The 25,803-nt window shown below is 42.0% G+C and overlaps 3 protein-coding genes across 7 annotated transcripts in view; 2 read left to right on the top strand and 1 right to left on the bottom strand.

Annotated features, from left to right (window-relative positions):
* Positions 1 to 6,327, top strand: part of LOC128891534 (monocarboxylate transporter 10-like) — a 43,981-nt gene extending 37,654 nt beyond the window's left edge. For both annotated transcript variants that reach the window (XM_054151086.1, XM_054151084.1), the window contains exons 9-10: positions 1,512 to 1,718; positions 1,821 to 6,327. In XM_054151086.1, the coding sequence (XP_054007061.1) occupies positions 1,512 to 1,718; positions 1,821 to 2,242 (629 nt within the window). In that variant the 3' untranslated portion in view covers positions 2,243 to 6,327. The remainder of the gene's footprint in view (positions 1 to 1,511; positions 1,719 to 1,820) is intronic.
* Positions 6,328 to 7,065: 738 nt separating this feature from the next.
* Positions 7,066 to 18,549, bottom strand: LOC128892459 (uncharacterized). The gene is made up of 3 exons (XM_054152901.1): positions 18,454 to 18,549; positions 7,345 to 7,626; positions 7,066 to 7,224 (listed from the first exon to the last, which is right to left on the bottom strand). The coding sequence occupies exons 1-3, from the start codon at positions 18,547 to 18,549 to the stop codon at positions 7,066 to 7,068; spliced, it is 537 nt and encodes a 178-aa protein (XP_054008876.1).
* Positions 7,082 to 25,693, top strand: LOC128891538 (polypeptide N-acetylgalactosaminyltransferase 5). Of its 4 annotated transcripts, none has more exons than XM_054151095.1 (8): positions 7,082 to 7,256; positions 18,483 to 19,275; positions 19,358 to 19,676; positions 19,757 to 19,934; positions 21,682 to 21,862; positions 22,480 to 22,718; positions 22,804 to 22,938; positions 23,028 to 25,693. In XM_054151095.1, exons 2-8 carry the CDS (start codon positions 18,666 to 18,668, stop codon positions 23,175 to 23,177), a joined length of 1,812 nt encoding a protein of 603 aa, XP_054007070.1. In that variant the 5' UTR covers positions 7,082 to 7,256; positions 18,483 to 18,665; the 3' UTR covers positions 23,178 to 25,693. The 4 variants fall into 4 exon arrangements, with proteins under 4 accessions (XP_054007070.1, XP_054007068.1, XP_054007071.1 ...); XM_054151093.1 differs by lacking the exon at positions 21,682 to 21,862 and adding an exon at positions 20,515 to 20,695 and having other exon boundaries at positions 7,086 to 7,256; XM_054151096.1 differs by lacking the exon at positions 21,682 to 21,862 and adding an exon at positions 20,515 to 20,695 and having other exon boundaries at positions 7,086 to 7,851.
* The last annotated feature ends 110 nt before the right edge of the window (positions 25,694 to 25,803 follow it).

Below are 25,803 nucleotides of genomic sequence, written 5' to 3'. Positions count from 1 at the left end.
ATATGGTCGAACGAGTAGGGTAACGTTAATGAGGATGGTTTAAGATTGTTCCGTTAAAAATTTCGATAAATTAATGAATCAACTAACGAGCAGACAAACAGGGGAGGAGTGTATTTACGGGGCATGCGAAATAGGTTCTATCTGGGCAGAATAGTGTCATACACATGGCTGGACAGCTAGAACGAGGGTCATATCTGGATAGGCAAGTAGAATATGACCATGCCCGAGCAGACAAGCAGAATAGTGTGCCATTCGTGGTCGAACAAGTGGAATACTGGCATGCGTGGCCAGACAAAGGGAATAGCGTAATAGGGTCTATAACGATGGAGTACGCGCAATAAACAATTACTTGCTACGATTCGAATAAACTTTTACTACGGGAAAGCTGTTCGTTACCAACTCGATATTCGATATCTGAAACGTTAATATTGTTTGTTATATTTTTCCCGATATTTGATTCTGGATTATTGAATTATTTATCAACTTTCCAACCACCGCAGGTGTATCGACGTCGCGTAACGGTACAACCATTCAGCCAGCCGGAGACAACGGTTGAAATGCAAAACGTACGAGCAAAAATTCCAACGAACGTAACTCGTAATCAGCGAAAAACCGTATTTTCAGCCGCGAGCGACGCGTGTGCGTTCTCTGCCGCGAACCGACTCTTTTTCACGACGAAAAGGAGACCGAGAGTTAAATATACAACCGAGAAAGAGTCCCCGGCACCAAAAACCGGCTTATACGCGTCGCGTTGAATCGAGTTCGCTACTGACACCGTCGTTAAACCCGTACGAGATGAACTGTACCACTGAAAGAGAAATTGTAATTTCGTTTCGCGTTAGTCATCGTCGTCGTCTCGTCTTATATACGCGCAACAGTCGTATTTATTTCGGCTCTTCGTCAACGTTGTCTTAGTTGAGATTAGTCGTTGACGTCTCGCTTCGCGCAGTCTTCGCCGTGTTAACCGTCTCGTTATCTCGTCCTGTTTGCTCTGCCCTCTGTACGTGCGAGAAAATCAGCATTACCTTAAAACAATTGTCCAGTCGCTCCGACTCCAGCCATAGCGCTTGACCTATTTCGCATTCGAATCGCGAGCATTCTCGTAGCTGAAACAACGGAGAATCGAGTCGCACGCAACGCGAATACTCGAGGGGAAAGAGGCCTATATTAACGCTCGTGGCGTCGATTATTAATTTCTCCAAGACCCATCGTGAATATCGCGAACAAATCATCAGGGTTCAACGAGCCACGGAATATGCCGTTTCGTTCCTTTATTTCCGCTCTGCGCTAATGACCGTACAATGTAAGAGGATTACGAAATAAACTGCACCGCGTACCGCTGAAACAGCAAAGTTTAACATGTGGTGAAACACTATCCATGTTATCCTTAACCTTTCGATCGATCCTTTCATCTCCCACCTTTGCATAGCTTTGAACTTTATCCAAAATTTTGGCCAACGCTCTATATGTCCAAACATTTTTAACGATTCAACGTCTGTTTCCGGTGAAAGCCATAGCACAGGTGGCATTGGGCAGTGTACAGGGTTATCACGGACTGGTCCTGGCGTCTGGTCTCTACGGTGCTTCTCTCGGCGGTGCCCTTTATTCTTTGAAAATGCTGGCCCTCGAAAGACTGAGGGCGAGACATTTCGCACGGTCCTGGGCTCTCGTTCAAGCCGCGGAAGCTCTACCTATTCTTCTCGGAGTTCCTCTTACCGGTAAGTGCACATTTGCGATATCTAGAGATATCCGCATCTTCTCTTGACGAGCGCCGACATTCGCGACGCTATCGATCTTCGCATCAATTTTCAATGTTTCAGGTTACATGAACGCGAACAGCCCAAGGGTGGGTTACTACGCGTGCACGTTAAGTTCCTTGTGCGGTGCAGCGTTACTCTTCCTGGTCGGCTGGGGACGACAGCCCGCGTCCCCGGTTCTCGCAGGTTCTCACCTCGCAACGGGGGTTGTTCCGCCGCCGTGCGCCTGTCCACCACCGCCCAGACCCCGGCTACCCAAGTCTCAATCGCTTCACGTGCCCCTGGACATCGAGGAGAACCTGCGAGACAGAGAGATGGAGAGGATGCAGCACACCACCGAACACTACTATCAACCGCAATTCTACGGGCCCCTGAGACCCAGCAAGAGCGTCCCCGAGGGCCTTAGCCATCAGGATTCGTACAGGAGTCGACCGCGACGTCATCGCGACGTCACGGTTATCGAACAAATCACCACTAGCGTCTAAGACTCCGCGAGTGAACCTATAACAATGATTTCGACTTGAAAGTTTAAAATACTGGTTGACGATCGAGACTGTGATCGGAGACGTCGAGGTCTCTCGAAAGTTGTCGACGTTGTCTTTAGGCAATCGGATCGAGTATCGTCGAGATAGAGGGTTTCGCTGATTATGCAACGGAGAGTATTCGCGCTACAACCATCGAAACACGAAGAAGAGAAAAGAAGATTCGTAGCGACATGCCTCGAATATTCGATTCCGAGACATCGAGAGACTTTATCGATACGAGGAGCTTCGCGACTGTACATGATTCAGGACTGCTGTATAAAGAGGCGCGAAGTATGTACCTATAGATTGTGCTTTCTATGAGATACGAGAAATAAAAGAATAGGAACGTTCCGATCAAAATTCATATATGAATCTCTTAGGGGTAATGTTTGGAGTAGAAGAGAGCTCGAATCAAAAAGAAACACTGATCGAAAACGTGAAACTATTTTTTTTTTTTTTTTTTTTTTGGTTTATTTATTATTAGATTATTAATGTGCACACGGCCTGAAGAAATCAATCGTTTATTCTTCTTTTTACTCGGGCCTCTGTGGTTTTAGTGCTACAATTACTGCGTGCCCTGTCGAGAGCAGCAAAGCAAGCTCGTCGGTTCGGTCGATCGAGGCGATCTTTTGTGAGCGCCGATATCCGTGAACAATGCCGAAGCTGTTATCGCGACACGGTATTTGGACCACAGGGGCCGACATCAAAATCTCGCATCATCGGAAATTCGATTCAACTCGATGGCGCGCGGCTGGACTGATTGGCAAATGACGGGGCAGGGATGCGTGTCAACGCCATCGAGCCTCGTATAAGGTTACCGCCGATTAAACTACGGCGATTGCGTTCGTCGGTAAATTTCGAATTCACGTGTTCATCGGGTGTTTGTTTACGGCATACCGTACTTCGCGATTCGACGCAAATCGAAACTTGATCGCCAGCGGCGATACTTTGAGGATACGGGACGTCGCGTTCGCCGGAAAATTGGTTTGGATTTTTTCGATTCGATCTCGTAGTAAACACGCGGGAACAATTTGGTCGAATCATGCCGAGAGTTGCATTCCAGTCCAGCTAAGCTTCTTTAGACCGGAGTGCACACTGAGTGCGCAGATTTCCCTAAATCGTTCAGGTAAGTTTTATTACAGTAAAATATCATTCGCGCGTAGGTCAGTGTTCGAAGGTAACGATCGCAGAAATTGATCCAAACGAACTTGTTACTGAACCAAATTATTACGCACAAGAAACATACCGCTCGCGGTACGAACGGTGTTGGTTGAAAAAGACGATGTCTCGCGAGATGTTTGGATCCAAACGTTTTTTAAAGGGATGATATTATTAGCTTAAAAATGCACCTCCGATACCGTTGTTAATCAAAATGACTTTTACAATCAAACGCGAATGGAAGGGAACTGTGAGAAAATTAGGAAAATGAATCTTAGATTGTTGAAGCACCGTGAAGAGGTTTTATGCTAAATACACGATGGTATTTATGTGTATGTAAATGGAATTTATGTAGTCTATCCGATCTACGATTAAAGTATCAAAGTAAGTTAGGGAAATACTTATTCGTGTTAATGGTTTCTTAGTTACGATATTACTGCGAGGGAAGTATCTGTCTCTCCGTGATGTACCATGAATTATCAGTTTCGATATATGTCTAGGTATTTTCGCTAATTTTTGAAATTAACTCTTCGTAACGTTTTTCGAATATCGATCTCGCGAAATTGTTAAGAATAACTTGCTCCTGCTGTTCTCGCATCGCACGAAATTCCAGACTTTCGAATATTTTACCGCTTCCAATACTTGAAAGAGTTGATCGTCGACGCTCTAGGTAAATTTTGAAAAATTTCCATCTTTTAAAATTTCACTGATATCCGAAGCGAAAGCGTACCAATGATCCAGTAACTCTCGTCGAATCGTTTTGCGTTTTTGAACTTTAAGCGATTGAAAATTAATATTTAGAAATACCTTCTCGCGTGAATATCGTGCGTGCCAATTGTTACGAGTGGATCGATATTTCCCTCCCGTGTGTGTTCACAAAGTAACACTTAGATATTAAAGAAAAAAAAAAAAAAAACAAAAAGAAAGAAAGAGAGAATGAGAAATCGGCGGTATGGGCAAAGTTAAGTTTCTAGAGAGAAAAATATATTAGAAAATGGAGCTGGTCTCCAAGATCGCCACATGAATCGCTAGAGACTTCGTTTATGTTTAAGATACAGTACGTAGAAACCTCGAAAGTAAGTACAATTTAGGAACAATTATTACATATTGTATTCAACAGAAACAAACAAATCAAATACCCATTTGTGACGAAGCAAGTGATTACGATGTTCTCGTCTCGTCGACAAATGTTTCTACACGTAACTCGTCGCGTATGTATCTGGAAGCTCAATCGTCGCGGTCGTCTCTGTTAGGGGGACAGTTACTATTTCCTTTCTAATGTCTGTAACGGGAAACAAACTCGAGAAAGTTTCGACGAAAAATTGTACACCCCTCGACATGTATTCTATCCGTAGCTCGTTAAGGACTCGCCCCGATTCTGATAGAAATTGCAACCGATCGAACGTTAGAGCATTCTATTTCCACCAGCGCGTAAAGGAATGATCCACAAACTTTTCTACGCCAATTCAGTCGTCAAACGGTAAAGTGATTAGTACCTGAATATTAGGCGTTCTAAGTTTACACGACTGACGAGCGATGATCGTTTGATTATAAAAAAAAAATAAAAAAGAGAGAGAAATCGTTTTCACATAATAGACTTTATCGTACGTTACGGTTGCCTGAGCCTCTGAAGCGTTTTTCGAAAGAGCATCGCACTTAACGAAACATATGAAAGGAACCAGAAATACCGCGAAAATGTTTACCGAGTTTAAGGAATTGTACGAATAATTGTTTATATTCTATACTGTTTAGCCTTCTGAATCGAGTACTCCTTCATCAATTGTCTTCGTTTATCAAACAATTTAGACATCAAAATCTCGCCTATTTAAGCAAACGACGCGGAATGTTGCATACCGCTGATGAATATATTTATTTGAACAATCGTCGAGGTGTTTACGACTTTCTTCATTCTTCTCCGTGGTGAATTGTTCGTATACTGCCAGTTTTTTTTTATAGAACACTACCAACATAAACATCCTCGACACACACACACACACACACACAAACAGCATACTTATATCTCTCGTTCAACGATGTTATTAAAGATCAGATATTTAAATGTAACTCCGAGTGTGCAACAAGTAATACGCGAACCAACAAATTCACTCGTTATAGAATTAACTTGTACTCGTAGAATAACACCAAGATCGAATCTCTTTTTTACCCTCGTAGCTTTCTACCTACCACAGACCAGAGATCTAGTCTGCGATCTATACCAAGCAAAAAATTCAGAATTCCTACGATTAGACAGCGACGGGCAAAATTGTATCACCCCAGTATTATGATTTTCTTTCGCTTCCCAAATCTTTGTATCAACTTGGGAACGTCTTGGAAAATGTAAACATTGTAAACCGTATCTCCGACTTTTATTCGTGTTCCGTTTCGATAACTGTGAACGTAACTAAATGTACGCTTATAAAACGAGGTGTAAAGTAAAGCTATAACAGACAGAGATGAAACGACCGTTGGAAAAGTTGGAGCGGGAGCGTCGTTAAGCCCGTAAGGCGTTAAGAAAAGTTTTTCGCGCGGGAGAACAGACTGTTGATTTCGAACTGCTATGTAGACTTGTATTAAACTTTTGTAGCAGAAAAAGAGGCTGAGCTTTACAGAAAGCATTTGCACAATCACGATAGACTTCGAAAAGGAAAGTCACTTTCAACATCGACTCTCCTCCCCCCCGAAACTGTTATATAATATATAAATATATATGTAATTTCGAGGAATCTCGTACCAGCTTCTTGCAAACCAACATTTACAAACAAACGTAACTTCTTCACCTTGTAAATAAATGCAAGGTCTCCCAATTACGAAACGTTGAACATTTTGTAAAGTTTTATAAATAGTTCTATGTAGTTGAACAGCTGGACCAATAAAACGTATATCCGATTGTACGTGTCATTTACTTTCACTCGAATTCCAAACCTTTCATCTTATATTTTACGAATATTTGATTTTTATTGTTTCTTCTACATTTTTTAAATAATCCTGCTTCAATATCCATCTGTCCTTGTTTAATGTATCTTTAATGTGACGAAACCGTTGTTACAAACTGGTTATTACACAAATATCTGTCCTTGTCTAAAAAAAAATATAAAAAAAAAATACCTCCACCGCCATCCTGCGATAATGTTACTCGAGAGTTCAAGTAGCAGGAAGTACGAAAAAGAAGGAAGTAACTTTATGTCTGTTCTTACCCAATGTTGGAAAGGTATGGAATTCAAAGGGTAAGTTACCCACAGGACTGGCCGAAACTTTGAACTTTCAATATTTACCAACTTTATGGATGTAGAGTGAAACTAAATGACGATGTCGGATTGCTTATATTTATTTATCTGAAATCACAAAATCATTCGCAAAAAAACACTGTCAACGCTGTCGGTAATAATCCACTGTACCGTTACCCACTATTGGTATCGAAATATTCCTTCCGTTACCATGTACGGAGTACGAACGATCGAAGTGGTTCACGCAGCGACCACGAATGGCGCAACGGTCGGCGTAATGGAATCAATGAGAGCGAGTCGACCGCGAATGGAGTACACAGAACAGTTGTTCGCGGCACGATAAATCTCAACTGTGACAACGAGGCTCTCGATTGTGCGTATGTACGTCGACGATCGTGGCGGCTATCGATAGGCGGTCCACGCACCGTCGTCAGAGAGCTTAGAAAGTGTTACCACGGATGTCGAACAGGTGTCCCCACTTCGATGCCCTAACCTCGGCGCTCTGTTCAGTGGCTCTGCAGTGTCGAATGTACACGTATGTGCGACGTACGGGATGTGCACCTGAAGACGTTCTTGTTACTAGGTCATAAGAGGTGTGTATCAATGAAATTCGTGCTAATCGACCCGTTCGTCGCTAGAAAGCAGTCGCACGCAGTGACGGGGGAGCGGTCAGCGTGCGACAACGGACACAATATATCTTCGTCGCGTAAAAGTGCACTCGTTCAAGTTTGACCGATCGTCCGCTCGCACCTGGCGCCTCACGCGAGTTTGATTCCTTCGTCTGCCGTGCGTGTTGCACTCTGCGTCCTGCTTTCCTTTCCTTACCTCTCCTTTCCTTTCGTCCTGCAACCGTGAATCTCGTGCTCCGCGAATATTTCCATCGGGATCGCGAACGACGATCGCGAAACTGTTTCTACGTGTGTCCGGGATACGTCCGTGCGCGTACCGTGCGAGGCGTCCGAACTGTTACATCGTCTGTAACCAATTCCCCACCGGTATGGGAAGCAGTGTGTGTGCGCGCGCGTCTGCTAACAGATTTCTGTGGTGAATCTTAGAATTCGAACACGTCCGACGGTCTCGTGGTACAACTACGTCGTAAGCACGAAACGGACGAGACAGTTGGCCGAACCTGGAAGCTAACCGAAGCCGACGGTCGAAAAAGCGCGCTCACGACCACGATTAAACTGGGTAAATGTCTTTTTTAAGCCGTGTGACACGCGACCGATACGTCTCGACCATGTGGTGTGTGCAACTTAACGGTGCTGCGCTGGTAGGTGGTAACACTCGATTCTCTCTTTACGCGATGCAGACGTTCGAAAGAACAGCGTTCCGTGAATGTTAAAAACCGTCCCGGAGAGAACAAAGAATTACTTTCGGAGATATTTAACGATAATGTCCGACCGAGCGTATAGCTCATGTTTATTAATGAACGTTTCGACCACATTTGTTTCTGATTCTCTTCAGCGATAAATACGGAGATAATGTATTCGAAAAATGTAACCGAGTGACTTATTTGGCGAGGAATTTAAAACGACGTTGTTAGCGATAATTCTAATCGAGTAGACTCCCGAAAATCGTGTAAAACAAGTTTTCTTAACGAATAGTCGAAAGTATGAATGCGTAACATATGCGCGCAATTTAAGCGAGCTAAATAACGTTTAATTGACAATTCAAAGAATCGAACCGAATCATCGCAGCCAATTTGTCACACTTGCGAGATAACGTCGCGAGCTGCGGCACCAATGTCGATAAAACTTTCTACAAACGTATCAAAGGATCGTATCCTATTTAAAAAAAAACCTAGCCGTCCGTACATTTGCATTCGTGCCGGAACAAGCAATTGTACAGTTTCTAGTTAATTGAAAAGTGTTGTAAGCGTGAATCGTCGCGAAACGAGACGTCGTAAAGCGGCAACGCGAAGCCTACACGCTATATTCACTGGCTCGGCGCGTTTTGTATTTTAACGTGTTTGTCAGATTGTTTCCAAGTTTCGCCACTGTCCACACAATTCCCGTGCGTGCATTAAGCGTTCGATTCACCTTTGAGAACCGTACACGCGGATTCCGTTTTGTTCTTCTTGCTGATCCGGTCGTGAAACGAGTAATCTTATTCTTGCCGGCTACGTCGGTGTTCCGTTTAAAGGAATGCGGCACACCTGCTCGTCTTTTACTGTATTCTCAAGGTCTACCGTCGGTCCCCCTAACCGTGGAACGTTATAAGCATCATTCGAAAACGGTTCGCGATGAAATTCGATCGACGAGGGTACTACACCCGAACAGCAAACGAGAACGCGACGAATACCAATAAGAATTCCCGCGAGTAACATTCGTCAAGAGACATACATAAATTATTCACGAAGGGAAGCCGGTTTCTTTCTCGTCGGACTGTTAAATAGGCAAGCGCAGCATACTTTTATAATGATTAATAACACGAGTGAAAGGTCCGCGGCGAAGTTCGTTCAGGGTGACGAGCGAGTTGACCGGTTGAAGACGACGCTGTTACTCGACCTCCAAGGACACGTCTACGTAGATCCTCTCTTTCTGCAGTTACGACCGCAAATTCCAGCAACGTTTAACGACACATCAAACTATTTCGTTTGTTTGTCGCTGAACACGTTCGCTGGCAGACTGATACTCTTGAAAATTTCTACTGCGACTTCGTTTTCTTTACGGACTTTTGGAAACAGCGTAACGCGATATATTTATTTTGGTATTCAGTTCTGTAACTGCATCAGAATTCAAGTGTTTCGTTTAAATTCATTTTCCATGACACTTAACTTTCAGAATGAATAGTTCTCGTTTTTCAGTGAAAAGCACCGTCGTGTCGATCAACGTGTTAAACCTCTGTTGAAAATGTTTTTTTTTTTTTATTTTTTTTATTTTTTTACGGACCCCTCGGAATTTCATTTATCTTTGAATCCCACGACGAGTACTCCGATAATTCCAATTGATTATTGTAATTCAAATAAGTACGATAGGCTCGCGAACTATCGTGGCTCGTTGCGAGAATGATATTCACGGAATCGCATTAGAAACGTTTGTGGGGAGCGGGTAGTGCATTTTGGTTGATCGTTAACGATAAATATGCGAACGATACGCCATCGGCTAATCGGAATGCGATACAATTTCATTACACGCAAAGTACAGGAATTTGGTAAAATTGCGCGTAGCGTGGAACACCGTTTGGCAAATGAATTTTCGATGCTTGAGTATCAACGCGGGGTCAACGTAACAGCGTTACATTTTCGAATAAAAACGGGGACGGGGTGGGGTGGGGGGGGGGTGTGCGTGCGTTCGTTTTCACAATTTATACGATTATTTTTAGCGTCCGTTAATAAAATTGGACAGTTAAACGCGATTTACGGTGGAACGAATCGAATTAACGTGCAAAAAGGGAACAGAGATTTTTCCGTGGCGATACCTTTCAAATTTTAGATTCAATTAATCGATTAATTTCTTACAAATTGCTACACGGTGCTTCTGATTTGTCGCTCGTATCATATTTTCCCTGTCTCGGAGCATTTTAACGTCGTTAATGTTCGTTGCACACGGATTGGCCAATTTTCCGGCGAATATTTACGAAAACGTTTGGTGCCGATCGCTATTAATAACGAGTACTATATATGGGATTTCCAATAAAGTCGTTCGCGGATCGTTATCTTCGATACCAGTGTCGTATATTTTCCAACAACCGAGAATATTTTTGTAAGAAGTTATTTAAATAACGGATAAGATTGCTTTGGGTGATTCACGTTGAGATAACACATGCGTTGTCCGTGGATTAGAAAGTAGAACGTGCGAGATGGTTCAACTTGTCCGAATGATTTGTTCTCAAAACTTGGTCTCTGATCGCTGCGGTTAACAGAGGAGAGTTATACTTGCCGAACGGTTAGCCGTTAACTTTGAGAAACCCCGACTCAAAGATCGCAACCTCTACTTTGGAAAGCACCGCATCACAACGATCAAATTAGGCGCTTCGAAGCAGAAATACTCGTGTTGCTACAAACGTATCCTCGACGGATTGCTCTTTTCTCCGTCTCGCGTTAATTATGCGCGAAGTGGTAGAACCGCGGAGCAGCCTCATATTTTATGCACTATATCCGCCACTGTTTTCGAATTCGTCGGTTCCGCGACGATACTTTTTTATTTTTCTACTCGTCGACCGTCGCATTCGTTTCGCGATTAATTCCACGCGAACGGATTTTAACAACGGATCGCGTTAAATGTCGTAACGTATACAATACGACCTTATCGTCTCATGGCTATTACGACATTGGAAAATGACGCGGATAGAAACCGACGGAAGGCGAACGAGACTACGTTTGAAAAGCGAAATAAACGGTGAATAGGGAACGGGGTCGGTTAAAAAGGGCAATTTACGTTAAACCGGTGCACGTGAAACGTAACTTTTTTTTACCCAGTGAACTTCAAAGGCGTGTCACTTCAAAAAAACTTTGTGTATTTCACAAAAATAGTTGCTGCGTAATTTTTCTTAAAGCGTTTAAAGCGTTTCTGGTCGCAACGATTTCAGAGAAAATTACGAAATTTTATCGTGCTTATTAGGTTAATTTTATTAGGAAAAACCGTGAAAATACTCGGCGAGATGATACTGTGCAAAAATGATGTGTACTTGAGTCAGGGGCGCCATTAGAGGTAGGGATAAACGCTTTACCGCAGACCTCTATATGTATACTTGCATACATTCGAGGCGTACGACGGAACCAGTTTTAGAAAAGAACCAATTTGAAATATGGCAATCATCCGTTTCGTCTTTTTTCGTTATTTGAGAAAGATTACGTGCTCGTTACGAGTCCCAGCTAGCAATGGGCAAAAATCTTATCTGTGTAAAAATTTCAGATACGGAATAAAAGATAAACGATGTTTCGCGCGTTGCTTGTTGAACGAACGTTACAATCTGAACCGTTCGATCGAATAAATCGTTATTATATTAACAATTACGAAATGTGAACGTTCAGCTCCGAAAGTTCGACGAGATGTACTTGGAATAAAGTTCACGCAGCAAAAGAGTAATTCATTTTCATCGTTCAATTTAAATTTAAATTTACGAGGAAATAAATTGTGAAATTAATTCGGTACAAAGGCTCTCTCTGTTAATTAATTCAGGAACGAAGAAGCTTAAATGGGCGACGAAAGATCGCGAAGAATAAGGGGGGAAGTACATAGACGACGAATAGTAAATAAGTTGCGTTCCGTTTTCTCGATAAGGCGCAAGGTCGTAGATTCCCTTGGTAATTGAATGATAAGACAGATGCTGCCTGTTACTTTTCGCGCGTAGTCGCGGGACTCGCGAGTATCATCTGAACGAGCGATTTCACTGAAAACCTCGTAGAAATCGTTGCACTGCTGGTAACGCATCGTAAACTGTGCTCGTCGCGTTCCCAATTATCTACACACAATAACAACGTCGCACGCCTCTGACATCTTTTTTACACGCTGTTCTTTAACCGTAAACCGAAAGTCTGCGCAACGAGAATACACACTCCATGAGAGTAAAACTTGAGAGACTTTTTCCTCGGTTTCTTCTTTTCCTACGTTTACGTACTTTACGAAATATCGTTTACTCGCAGTGGACTATTGTCACCGGTACCAGAAACCTTTAAAGACTGCTCGTTGAGCTTTAACGAGAATTGTTCGCGACATTCGACCCGTGCAGTTCAGGGCTTTCGATGAACCACGCAGACCTCTTGTTATTCGATTTGTAACGCTACGCGTTCTTCCGACGTTGCGACGTTTTATCGGATGCGGGATGCTCGATACGCGAAACGGATCGATAATTTCAGTGTACTGATTGCACGATAGCTGACTAATTTGTACAGTTTGTTGCGTCAACGGGGCACCCGCATGTTAATATTTTTTTTTGCTTTAATCCGTTCGATAACACATTTATCGTCGTTTCGATAAAGTTGTAAAGTTAAAGCGACCGGTACTCGCCGAGTTACAAATTTAATCGTATCTATTATCTTCGATAACGAGGAACGCAAAGCGCAACGATGGCGGTTGTAATTTTTCACGAGGCAACTCTGAAATAACGTACCAATCATTCGGTGCATTTCCTGAACGTGTTCCATTGTTAATCCGTTCTCCATTACCCAGAAAACTTTACGCCGGTTTTGTGACCCGTATAAAACGGTGCGTAATAACGGTATTCGTGCGATACCGCGGTCATCATTGTATCCCTAGTATTGTCGGGCACCGGCGCCGTAATTGAAACTACTACCGGCATTGCGAATCTCGAAACCCGGGATAAGAAGTTGGAAACAGGGTCTAACGACGACAGTGGAAAATTGTCGTCGAGCGTTGGGACCGTTTACCGCAAAATGCGTGAAAATTAACGAGACTCTCGGCTGTAAAACCCAAGTGTCGGAATATCTTTATTTCAACTATTAAATATGGAGTATCCGTACGTTTTCTTCGCCGATAAATCAGGCACGATCGCGATCTTGAACGCGATGCGAACGAAACGAAGCGAGTGGGCGCGATTTTTAGCAATTGGAATTTCCCGTGACAGGGGATAACAATGGACCGAGGCGCGAGAATTTAAATCGTCGCACGTGTTAATTACACACGGGGCGCGATAGCGTGAATTGTCATTGCCCGAGAACGCTGGTGCAATGAATTCCGTTGTAGCGAATCGAGGCTCGCTTTATGGCTGGTTTTATCACGGGAACAAGTATGGACACGAACACCGCGTATGGTACACAGGGCGCGGCCATGGCTGTGGTTCGCCCGGAAATAGCGTAATCTCTCGTTCCAAAATGAAACAAATTTATAGCAACCCGATTGAAATGAAACGGCAAGTAAACGTAGTCTATGCGCATTGAAAGCGAATAGACACTTGCGCGTTGATGAAACACGTGGCCGTTCAAGGATAGCACAAGAAAGGATCAGAAATTGATCGTTGAGCGTGTACAGCTGCGCATACAACATCACTTGGAACAATACCGCAATTAAACATAATACAAACGCTGTGTTACAAAAGCGATCATACTCACTTTGAATTTTCACGAGGGATATACTCTGAAAATCGGCTCTCGGGTAAAACTATCGTCGAGTGGCGTTTCGCGCAAAAGTTCTTCGCGAGGGTCACGACCCGGCGAGAATTTCAAGTCGCATCTCGCCGCGAAAATTGACGGAGAATTGCAGTTTCGACGATATATTCGCGCGGCGTCGACGCCGCGTTCCGAAGTTGAAACGCTTTGTAAAATCCATAACGCGTCGAGCCGAGCGTTTTGTACGTGTTTCTGGAAAAGTTATTGCCGTCGGAGAGAAATGCGTCGAGAAACTCTCCGGTCGCTATCGGATTCGTGCCCGAAGACTTATGTCTCGAAAATGGTGTACGCCGCATCCATCATCGCGTAGAACGCCCGCGGAACAGGGGAAATGGAAATTGCATTGTTAAACTCGAGTTCTGACGTCGTCTTTGCGGATCTCGGAACACCGGCGTGGTCCGAGCACGGACAGGAACTGCGGGAGATTATAATTACAGGCGAACGCGAGATCGATAAATCACGCGAGACCTACGAGAGTAGAAAAATATTCCGTTACCGGGAAACAGAGCGAAGTGAAACTGGGAGGAAGGATGATATTCGCAAGAATAAATAAAATGACTACACGGGGATGTGCTTAATCGACGTATTGCCGTATCGGTTGACCGATAAAGTTGCAGTCGAAACATGTTCGCGTTAAATAAACGGAATTGGGTGGCGTAACGAGAAGCAAATAAATTAGGATTCGAAAGGATGTTTGAGCAAGTGACCATCGGAATAACAATCTATGGTATTTGTCTCATCGATGACGCGTGTGTACGGAACGTGTCTTCCAGCAACGTGACGAACCGCGAATTAATATGAAAAAATACTCTAAAACATACCGTTGAGATATACGGCTAAGTAAACGATTATTTTCCTCGACTGTACCGGCTGCGTAGAGTTAAGAATACGCGACTACCGTACCTTAAGCCAATTCTTCCGATATCTGAATAGGACTCGAAGTAAACATCGTAACGTAGAATCGTTTAATCCGCATTATCGTATTACGCGCTCCGAAGGGTTCGAGTAAATATATACCGATTTGGAGAAACGTTTTATCGATTCCCATCCAACAGAGCCAAAAATACGCGAGGAAAGTAGTATTGGCAAGCATAATTCAATTATTATTAAATACAAACGTTTCGAGCTTACGTTTAGCTTCTTTACGGCATGATTCGTGATCATCGATGGAATAGGGCGAAATAGGATAGAATATTCTTCTATAAATGTGTTGGATATTCGTCGCCAGTTTAAAATCCCCGAAGATATTCGCGACGCGGGTAAAACATTCGCGATCGAGAGAGAATCGATAGTTCGATGCGATATCTCCATCGGAGAATTTCCCGGACCGTATTAATTCGGCCAAGAATTTAGTAGAACGCTCGATTTTCGCACAGCCAATCGAACGAACGAGAGAGAAAGGGTTCTTTTCGTTGGTACTCGCGTATCGAAAACGTACACGTGTTCGTGTGAGTACTATCGTCAAAGGACCCGAGTCCCGAACTCCGAAGCAATACTTCTCGCATCGTTGCGCCTCCCGCGTATAGAATTTCACGATATTACGTGGCGGAATAACGACAGATTTCTTCATATATTTGAATTGGCTCGCAATTCTCGCAATGACCGAAAATGGAGCACTGCAATTTGGGAAATTGCTAATTGCGGATCATTTGATTCTCGTCGAAGTAAGATCGAATCGAAGACGATGCACGTTCGTATAAGATAAGTGTTGCATAAGAAATCGACTACTTTACGTTTCATTTGAGCGCGGATAGCAATTTCTGTTCGTTCCGAACGAGGTAGCGAACCGTAAATTATCTCTTAGATTATTACAGGTCGTTTACATTGTAGCGAGGTAGGAAAGAACAGTGATTTGCAGTCGTCGATGCGTTTAGGCTGCATCCCGATCGCGGGGACTTCAATTAAGTTGCGGTTCCATAACTTCCGCGTGCGATCGACGTTTCATCGACTCCGATTCTGCCCCCCTGGCCGAAACACAGAGAAACCTTTCGCTGAAACGACCGAGTGGATTGAGCAACGCGGTCTTCCATCTTCGTATCTCGTTTGCACAAGTGCATTACGTCCTAGGTTCGTTATTATTCCGTTAATTTGCCTTCCTATCCTCCTCGGGGCTCTCGCTTGCGAAATCACCGATGCCTTCCACGAGATATTCAGGACCCGCTGTGATTTCGAATTTATCGTTAACCGTGCCCCGCTCTGGCGCAACGTCCGATTATTGCAAAAGTTCGAAAACACGGAAACACACACCGAACGCGATACGTATTCATTCAACGATTCGACGCACAACGGCTTCGTTATAGATTTAAATATTTTAATTTTAGCCGTCTCTGTTCCAAAATAACGCCCCACTTTACCAGTCGGCCTTACCGCGAGTCGAGCGAAACTTTATTCGATCGCTAGGTAACGAATAAGATTCCGGATAAAAATCCGTCTCGCGTCTGGCTAAACGTGGTCGAAACGCCGCGAAATTGTCGCGAATTTGCGGTCGAAAGTCGAGCCTTGCATATTTTGTTTGACGTTCGCCTGTCGAGCGAGGCGAAGTTACCCTGGTCGTTGTCGCTTATTGCCTGGCGGGCTGCGTTCGAGCCTCGAACCGGGCTCATCAAACTTCGAGCAGCCTGCAGCGACCAGTGCGAACATCTTGGGTGAAACTTGAGCGACGATGTTGGATGCCGAATGCTTGGAATCCGTAAGCCTAGCGCAGAGGTTAGATCAATTATCCGCGCGTTATTTGTACGTGGAATAGATCGAAATTCTGGTTTCAATTGGAGTCGAGCAATGGTTGGCAATGAAAAAAAAGCAAAGCCAGCTGTACGCATAAGGTTCGTAGTCGTCTTCGTAGGGTTAAAAGGAAGAAAGTCCCACTGCGTGACATTTCCGTTATTCCACGAGCGGTATGCAATTCTCAGGTGCTATTACACGTCGGCTCGTGTGGCCCGTTATCTCGATGAAAGTGAATTATTCAGGAGCCGCTAATTAATTAGCATCGGCGGTGAAGGCATCGCGGGCACAGCCGCGATATCGTTTTCCCAGACGCGTGGAACGTCCTCGTTAAAGTCACGACCAACGGTGCGCGTTGTTCGCGACGTTTCCGGTGGATTTCTACGGAACACTTCCACGTTGTCTCTACCGTTTAATCATCCTTAACCGCCGCAGGTGCTTCTCGCTTTCGGCGCGGCTTCGACCCGCGAGACTCGAAAAGCTTACGAACTGCATAAGTAATAGGCGCAGCTAAAACTTCCGTTCTGTTCCTGCTGCGTCTCTTTATCTTATTTTGCAGCCTCTGGAAAGAGAAGGAAAGTCGTTATCGAGATGGAGAAGTAATAGGTCCCTGAAACGTGGCGCGAAGAGTCTCCGAAAGGGCTGTTCGGTTTCCATTTGACGATTCGTGGGTGTTTTATCGCCGATCGGTCCATTCCAAACATCTCGAAAACTTGGATAACTTCAACGTTTGGACGCGCGCTCTTCCCGAAACAAAACATTTTCCAATGAAAACATGTTTATTTCGGCTCTATTTTTAACTCCATTCGCGAAGCTTATGAATGGCGCAAGTACACTATCTCCCTTTCTCTTTTTGCCCTTTTATTTCGCTTGCGTTTTTTTTATCTTATTCTGCAAACGTTTAAGAACAAAGACGCAATTCTAGGAATGATAGCAAGTATCAAGAGTTACGCCACACGGATGTTGCGATAGCGATTCTTCGAAAGGCGGATCGCAAACGAAGAATGGTTGCGTGAAAAAGATTACTTCATTTCACTTGTTGTAATAATATCTCGCGACAGTCGTAACTGTACTGTTTCATCCCAATCTCGTTGTATCCCATTTTTGAAAAAGAAATCTTTCATTGAAACCAAGGAGATTCCCGGAGGAATACATTCGGTTGAGTCAAAGCCTTATCCTCTTTATCTACGAAAAGAAGCTGCCTTCCAGTTCTCCGCTGACCAAAAGGCGTAAAATACAGAATAGAACGTTCATTGTTCTCTCGTAAATGATGCTCCGCCAAATGAATTTCCTGCTCCGTTTTCGCGGCACCCCGTGGTTCGTTCGCGCAACGTTCCGACGCTGAATCCAGTGTTTCTCAATTTTTCTCAGCACCAAAGTAGTCGGAGCCATGGTCTACGAAGTCTCGGGATACGATCTCCGTTGACGATCCCTGGCTGAACGGATCAACAGCTTCCCAGCGAGACGGTCGTTATCGAATCTGCACCGAGCGAAATCTAAGCGCGCGCGAAGCGAATGCAAGAATGCGCACGGCGTGCGCTTAAAGAAAGGAGCGCACGGCACTGGTCTCTCGAGCACACCGGAAGCAAAGAATAGAAACGAATCGATAATGGCGAATCGTCTTATGTATTATGTACCCGATAAATAAACAGTCGAGGCTCGCGTGACTTCCGGCTCGTTTGACCTGGCGCAAATACACTTGGACAAAAGCAATAGATCGATGGCGAGGTGCGAAATAACGAGTATGTACGAGAAGCGTGTGTCATTGACGGCGCAACACCGAAACTCCGCATGCAACGGACGTTTAACACGGGCCCAGGAAACATGTTTCAGTCGCACAGGATGTCAAAGAGATGTGTTTGCCACCGGTTCTCGCGAATAACGTCACGTATCCGAATTGCTGGAGATTTCGAAGGGGACTCGTTCATTTTACTCTAGGGAGTAGACTTGAGGAACAGTTGCGTGTCGTCTAGAATAATGAACATTGAAGGATTCGTTACCGAACGACACGGATCTTTTTCTGTTTCAGATACCGAGCCCACGCCCTGCTCGTAGTCATGTGATTCTTCTCGAAGAAGAAGGCCGACCTTTGACATTTGGTTGCGACTAGTTCCCCGTAGAAACCCACCCCCGTCTTCAGACCTCTCTGGACTTCCGGCTGCGAAGATCGGGTGATGAGCTCAGGGTACAAGGTGACAAGCCCCGTAAAAAAATGTTTCGCTCCAAGATTCGCATTCACACGTGTCAAGTGATACTGCTCACGTCGCTGGTATGGTTGCTCGTGGACGCGATGGTGCTGATGCTCTATTCGGACTGTATCGGAGGGTCCGCGTGGGGTTGCACGGAGAGTAACAAGCAGCAGACGTTAACGGAGGAGAGCGTACCCCTTCCGAAAGCGCTGAAGGACGAGCAACAAATTCAGCCCACCAGCCAACAAAGCAAGAGACGTTACAAGCAGTCCGAGCTGCATCTTTGGAGGCCGGCGAAGGTTGTCCGCGAGAAGAAGGGTAGCCCTGGCGAGATGGGCGCAGCGGTGCACATTTCGCCGGAAGACGAGGCCAGGCAACAAGAGCTCTTCAAGTTGAATCAGTTTAATCTCATGGCCAGCGACATGATCTCCTTGAATCGCTCCCTGAAGGACATCAGGCTCGAGGGATGCAAGACGAAGAAGCACAACAAGTACCTCCCCGATACGAGCATCGTCATTGTGTTTCACAATGAGGCCTGGAGCACGCTGCTGAGGACCGTCTGGTCGGTTATCAACCGATCGCCCAGAACCCTGCTCAAGGAGATCATCCTGGTGGACGACAAGAGCGAACAAGGTGAATTTTCGAATGCGATCGATCGCTGTTACTTGGACCGTATCTAACATTGCTTTCCTTTAACGATGCGAATGCTTCACAGAACACTTGAAGCAAAAGCTGGAGGACTACGTTAAAACGCTACCCGTCCCTACGTACGTGTATCGTACCGAGAAAAGGTCGGGCCTAATAAGAGCTAGACTGCTCGGGGCGAAGCACGTCAAGGGACAAGTGATAACGTTCTTGGACGCGCACTGCGAATGCACCGAAGGCTGGCTGGAACCTCTGCTCTCTAGGATCGCCGAGGACAGAACCACGGTTGTGTGTCCCATCATCGACGTAATCAGCGACGACACTTTTGAATATATTCCAGCGAGCGATATGACATGGGGCGGTTTCAATTGGAAACTAAACTTCAGATGGTAAAGACGATCGATCATTTTTTGCGACGCGTTACGTATCGCCGAAGATGCTGATAAATAAAATGTCTTGAATTTTCAAGGTACAGAGTAGCGCAAAGAGAAATGGACAGAAGATTAGGAGACAGAACCGCTCCTCTACGAACGCCAACGATGGCTGGCGGATTATTTTCTATCGATAAGGACTATTTTTACGAGTTGGGCGCGTACGACGAGGGCATGGATATTTGGGGCGGTGAAAATCTCGAAATGAGTTTTCGGGTGAGTAACGGTCGATGATCAATTTTTTAATCGAATTACGCCGTACGAAGTGTTCGGTCACGAAGAAGTACAACCGAACGAGAAATACTAAATGCAAAGTGTATAGTGTTTAACTTTTTTTTTTACGACAGATTGTGGTGGCTGCAAATATTTACAGGTGATTCCCGGGGAAGATTGATTTTTTGTTACACGAGATTCTACTAAAAGATTCTTTTCCTTACAGTATATGTTTCCGAGACGTAGTTACACCGAATTATTCGTGTGTGAAATGTTTGATACGCTTAATATCGTGACGTAGCATTAACATAGTAGATCGCAGTTAATGCTAGAACTTTCGAAGTCTGTACGCTTCATCTGGTTGGAACGTGAAATTATTCTGTGCAACGTATACGTAGAGTAATATGTATTTGAGAAATTAAAATGCGAACACTTCTTTGAAGTTCTAGCGTTAAATGAGTCATTTTGCATTGGGATACCGTATGGTAAAGAAAAACGAAAGATTTAAATTTGTGATTCCAATTAGAGGGATTAGCTATGGATACTTTCACCTTCATTTGTGAAGTCATAAAGTACCTTATAGGTATGGCAATGCGGTGGAACGTTAGAAATCAGTCCATGTTCACACGTTGGACATGTATTCCGAGACAAGAGTCCATATACATTCCCTGGTGGTGTCAGCAAAGTAGTACTACACAATGCGGCTAGGGTGGCCGAAGTCTGGATGGATGAGTGGAGAGATTTTTACTATGCCATGAACCCAGGTTAGATAATACCGTGTTTAATTTCATTTGTTTTCTTTTTGTCCTTACACGAATACCACAAACTAACAACGTTAACTATTCGATAGGAAATTAAATTTGATTAATTCTGAAATTTTACTTTAGAAAAGTGTGCGATTATTGTAATTTTATAACAAGAAAGTGGCTTTTCTACAAACAAAAAACACACATAAGGTAAAGCGCGATTGGAATTTGATGCTTGTGCTCGTATGGTGTTAGTAAACTCTAACGCGAAACACATTTCTACGGCGTTGAAAATGTACTCGAAGAAAATTACGAGTACGCATACGTGCTGGACGGGTATCTGATACAAACTACGCTCTATATCCATATAAACAGAAATTATATCATAGCACACTTTTTTCCTTTGATTCTAATATGTTTTATTTCAGTAATATATATGTTGCTATATTTATTACGGTATATTCGCAAATATAATACTTCACTTACTAGATCTTAATGTTTTCTCGTAACAAATGTAAAATTAACTTTAAGTGTATTTATTATTGTGACATTAACCATATTGTTTGTGCATCCATTATAGAATGTTATATTAACACGTGTGTTCATACGTAGGTGTATTATTATAACTATATACGTGACAAATTTTCCCTAATTTTTTTTTTTTTTTTTTTTTTTTTTTGACTGGTGTGCGTGTACGAGTGTAAAATGGATTCTGGGCACTAGCTATTACGTTTAGCCATGAAATTTGATTTACAGGAACGTAATCGATTTCTTTGCATTTCGATACACTTCGGTATGGTCTTAACCACTCATCCATCCAGCCGACTAACAAAACGAATTTCTTCGCTTTTAGTTGATACATTTATAAACTATATTATAGGTACCGCAGAGGAGAGCGAGGTCCGTCCGAATAATTCTTTATCTAATGCATTAGCTCTTTTTCTCGTCGTGTTATAAAATCTTAATTGTAATTGCTAACGTACTAACAGAACTGAGTTGGTTAGATATGGATGTGTGGTGGGACATTGGAAATCGCAACGTGCTCGCACGTTGGTCATGTATTCCGTAAATCAACGCCATATACGTTTCCTGGTGGTACGAGCAAGATAGTGAACCACAACAATGCGCGACTCGCAGAGGTCTGGTTGGACCAATGGAAGTACTTCTATTACAACATTAATCCAGGTAGCACTAACACCAGCATTTCTGGAAAACGAACAAACTGCAATGTTATACCGAGTTCTTACATGTCTTTATGTATTTTCTTTAGCTTGTCTGTCTAGCATGTTTTTTTTCTGTTGGGGAATTGGCATGCCTTTATAAGTTGCATACGCTATAAGCTTATTCCAGCCGGATACCAGCTTCATGTATATCAGATACCCGTTAACGCTGTATGTATGGGAAAATGGTACAAGATATTCCGTGTGCTTTATGTATTTCTAAAGTAAACTATTACGATGAACAGTTGTAACTCGACGAAAGAGGATAGTAATATCGTAACAAAAAAAATGAAAAAATAAAAGCGGTACTAAGTTAAAAATTTACAATCTACTTCGAAAGAAATCCAAACTTTTCTTTCCAATTCGACACCTTAATATAAGTTATTGTACAGTAGCACAGTTATTTCCAAGAGCAAGCATATAGCATTAATACACCACACATGGCAATTCCTTTATTTTGGCACATACTTTCGACACATTCTACTTCCAGTGAATATTCATATATGCAAGCACATTATTGGATTATATCCATTTAAAGACAATATCGATTAAGCGATACTCAAATGATTACTTCATTTATAGGAGCTCGAAGTGTAGTCGTCGGTGACGTATCCGAACGAATTAAGCTGCGAGAGCAACTGAAATGTAAAAGCTTCAGGTGGTATTTGGAAAATATTTATCCTGAATCACCTATGCCGCTAGATTATTACTATCTAGGAGACGTACAAAACGTTGACACGCAAACTTGTTTGGACACTATGGGCAGGAGAACGGGAGAAAATGTTGGAATTAGCTATTGTCATGGATTGGGTGGTAATCAAGTTAGTAATGAAATTTGAAACGATGACTTTTTGTTTGACCAAAGCGTTATCATATTCATCGATTTTAACGATACTTTTTCTTTAGGTATTTGCTTATACTAAACGACAGCAAATTATGTCCGATGATATGTGCCTTGATGCAGCTAGTCCCCAAGGTCCCGTCAAAATAGTACGATGCCATGGTATGGGTGGAAATCAAGCGTGGGTGTATAACGAGGAGGTGCGATGAAAATATCGGTCTAGTTTAAATAGATGATATCTCTGTCGAGTCAGAATTATCATTTTTAAAGATCGTTTCTCTTTTCACAGACAAAGATGATCAAACACACTCATACAGGACACTGTTTGTCTAAACCTCGTTCGAACGATGTAATACAACCTGTCCTATCACCGTGCGATCCTCGTAATATTGGCCAGAAATGGATTATGCGTAGTAAATTCAAATGGCAAGCCAGCTAATACCAACTGAGTCTAAAATGCAACAATTGTGTGTAACATTTGTTGCCATATTTAATATACTACAATTAAGACAGTCGAGAGACTTCACTGCATACAACATCAAGACGGAAAATAGTATTATATTCCATAAAGTCTAATATCATCTTTCGCCGATCCACCGAACGTCGATGGTATCGACAATGCAACAGAAATTGACTTATACCTTAAAACTGAAAGATTGAAGTTAATGCTTTTAGTTATATAGGATTTATTTACTGTTAATAGCAGTATTGTGTATTTACTATCATTCTCATGGTATGCCTTGATTAATAATGCACAAGAGTGTTGAAGAAAAAAATATTTCCAATTGTGAGTGGATGTATACAAGTGATACAAAGAGAGATGTATGTGAACATTTTTTTTTTCTTTTTTCTTTTTTTAACAGTAGAGAGGAAAGCATATCAGACCACTGTTATAAATAAATAATTGTTGTTAATAAAAAAGAAGAGAGACATATTTGATAGTATGGGATGAGTGCAATGCCGGATGACTGGAAGATATATCAGTGCGCTAAACCACAGATATGTTTACGACAGAGTGAATGTTAGAATGCAAGTGGACTTATTGTGACACTACCGATTACGATTTAGGACTTATACTGTACAAGTTTCTAGCGATTAGGGAAGAGCACTGAATCTTTTTATACTGATATTTCTAACAGTTCCTTGTTGCATCTCGTTCGTATAATTTAGTTGTTATTTTCTTCTTATTTGTTTGGAAGGATAAATGTATTTATACTTGAATTCGCCATAGCAATATGAGATTACATTTACGAAATATCGTTTAAGAATATGAAGAACTATCGACTGTTATTCAATGTAATGTTATATTTTAAATATTTTCTTAAATTCAAGACAGAATGTCTTCCGTATATTCTTAGAAACGAAAGGTAAATATTTTTATGATGTCCCTACCATCTTGCATAGTTACAATTCTTAATGGATTCAGACGTTTTACCTTCTATGTGCTAGAGGTATGCAAAAAGTTTAGAGTGCAATATACTTGTTGATTGAGACACATAGAGAACAGTTTCCTGTAAGTAATGTAAAAATGTTGTTATTAGATTCTGGCGCCCTTCCCTTACATTGTAGTAGATTCAAGTTGGTAATTTTTTCACAGTCCGAAGGCAAAAGGCAGTCGACAAAGTAAAACATTTTTTTCTGGAAAATGTTGACTGATAATTAGAGTTAAATTAGCGTTTAAGAAAAAATATAGCTAATTCTGCAACTTGAAATAAGAAAACACAACTACAATTATAATATTTAAACTATATTATACGCAACTCTAAAATTTCAATTTAGGACAATTTTAATGGCAAAGAATATATTCAATTTTATGTTACTTGAAGGAATGGTGATGGTGCAACAGATTATCGTTTACAGCATAATTATATATTTAATTATTCATGCAAAACTATAGTATTTATTTTTGTACAGGACTTGATTTCTATTAAATGATTACATTATTTGAATGTATGTTGAATTAAGAATTGTATTAGCAAAATTTGTAGATAGTTGTTAGCTGTTTAAACTGCTAAAGTTAAGTTTAAGTAAGCTCAGAGTAAGTTCATAAACATAGAAAAGATAAAGTCAATAATAATTTGTAAACACATTTTTAATTTTAAAAGGAATCTGTTGAAGCTGCTCGTTATTAGTACTTACATACATATTGTATTACTGTTTCCATTTTAATTCATTCTACCAAAATAGTGTTCTCAATTATTCATAACCATTAATTAAAATACCTATAAACATTATATTCAAACATAAAATTACTTGCCAGTGCAAATTTCTTCCAAAACGAATGTACACGAAAGACTACTAAAAAGTAGTCATATTCTCTTATTTACGCGTGATGCGTGAATTTATGTATGCGTATACAACAGCGATTGGATATGAAAGAACAATTTCTTTTATTATTTATGATTAAAAAAATTCAGTCTGAAATTAATACAGCTTAAAGGACAATAAAATAGTCTACCTTCCATTAGGTTCTTCTCCATTTGTATTTATAATATATATGTATAATATCTAATCGCTATGATTAAATTAACACTTTCACATATTTTCTAAAACCTTAATACATTTTTAAGCATTAGTTAGCTTAATTACTTTAAACAAGGTAACATGTGTCCGTGTTTCATAAAACTTGTATACAAAACACCCATCGTTAACCCAATTCTCTCAGAGAGTGAAATTTGCTATAAGAAATTGTAAAGAAAAAGATCATGTATCTATTCCTAGTAAAATTTAATATATACATCAGAACCATGAGAAAATGTGAATGTAAATAAATTCACTGGCTATGGTTTCAGTGTACCTCCAGAATTATTTCTAAATATGACTTTCTAATCAAGATATCCATTAAGATCTATGATTCTGATGTATTATATATTGAATTCTCAAAAATCTATTAAACCCAGAAAAAATTGTATTTTGCGTTAGCATAACTCCTATATTAAAATAATTTTAAAATAAGACATTCAAGATCAATATCATTATAAGACTATACCTAGCAACTGCCAACATTTTTGCAGTTTTTTTCCACATGTTGCATACTCAGCTGAACGAGTGAGATGTTGAATGAC

Source organism: Hylaeus anthracinus, unplaced genomic scaffold (genome assembly GCF_026225885.1).
Source record: "Hylaeus anthracinus isolate JK02 unplaced genomic scaffold, UHH_iyHylAnth1.0_haploid 12002, whole genome shotgun sequence".
Classification (NCBI taxonomy): Eukaryota; Metazoa; Arthropoda; class Insecta; order Hymenoptera; family Colletidae; genus Hylaeus; species Hylaeus anthracinus.
Note: the sequence above shows the minus strand (reverse complement) of the source record. Positions and strands in the feature narration are given on the sequence as shown.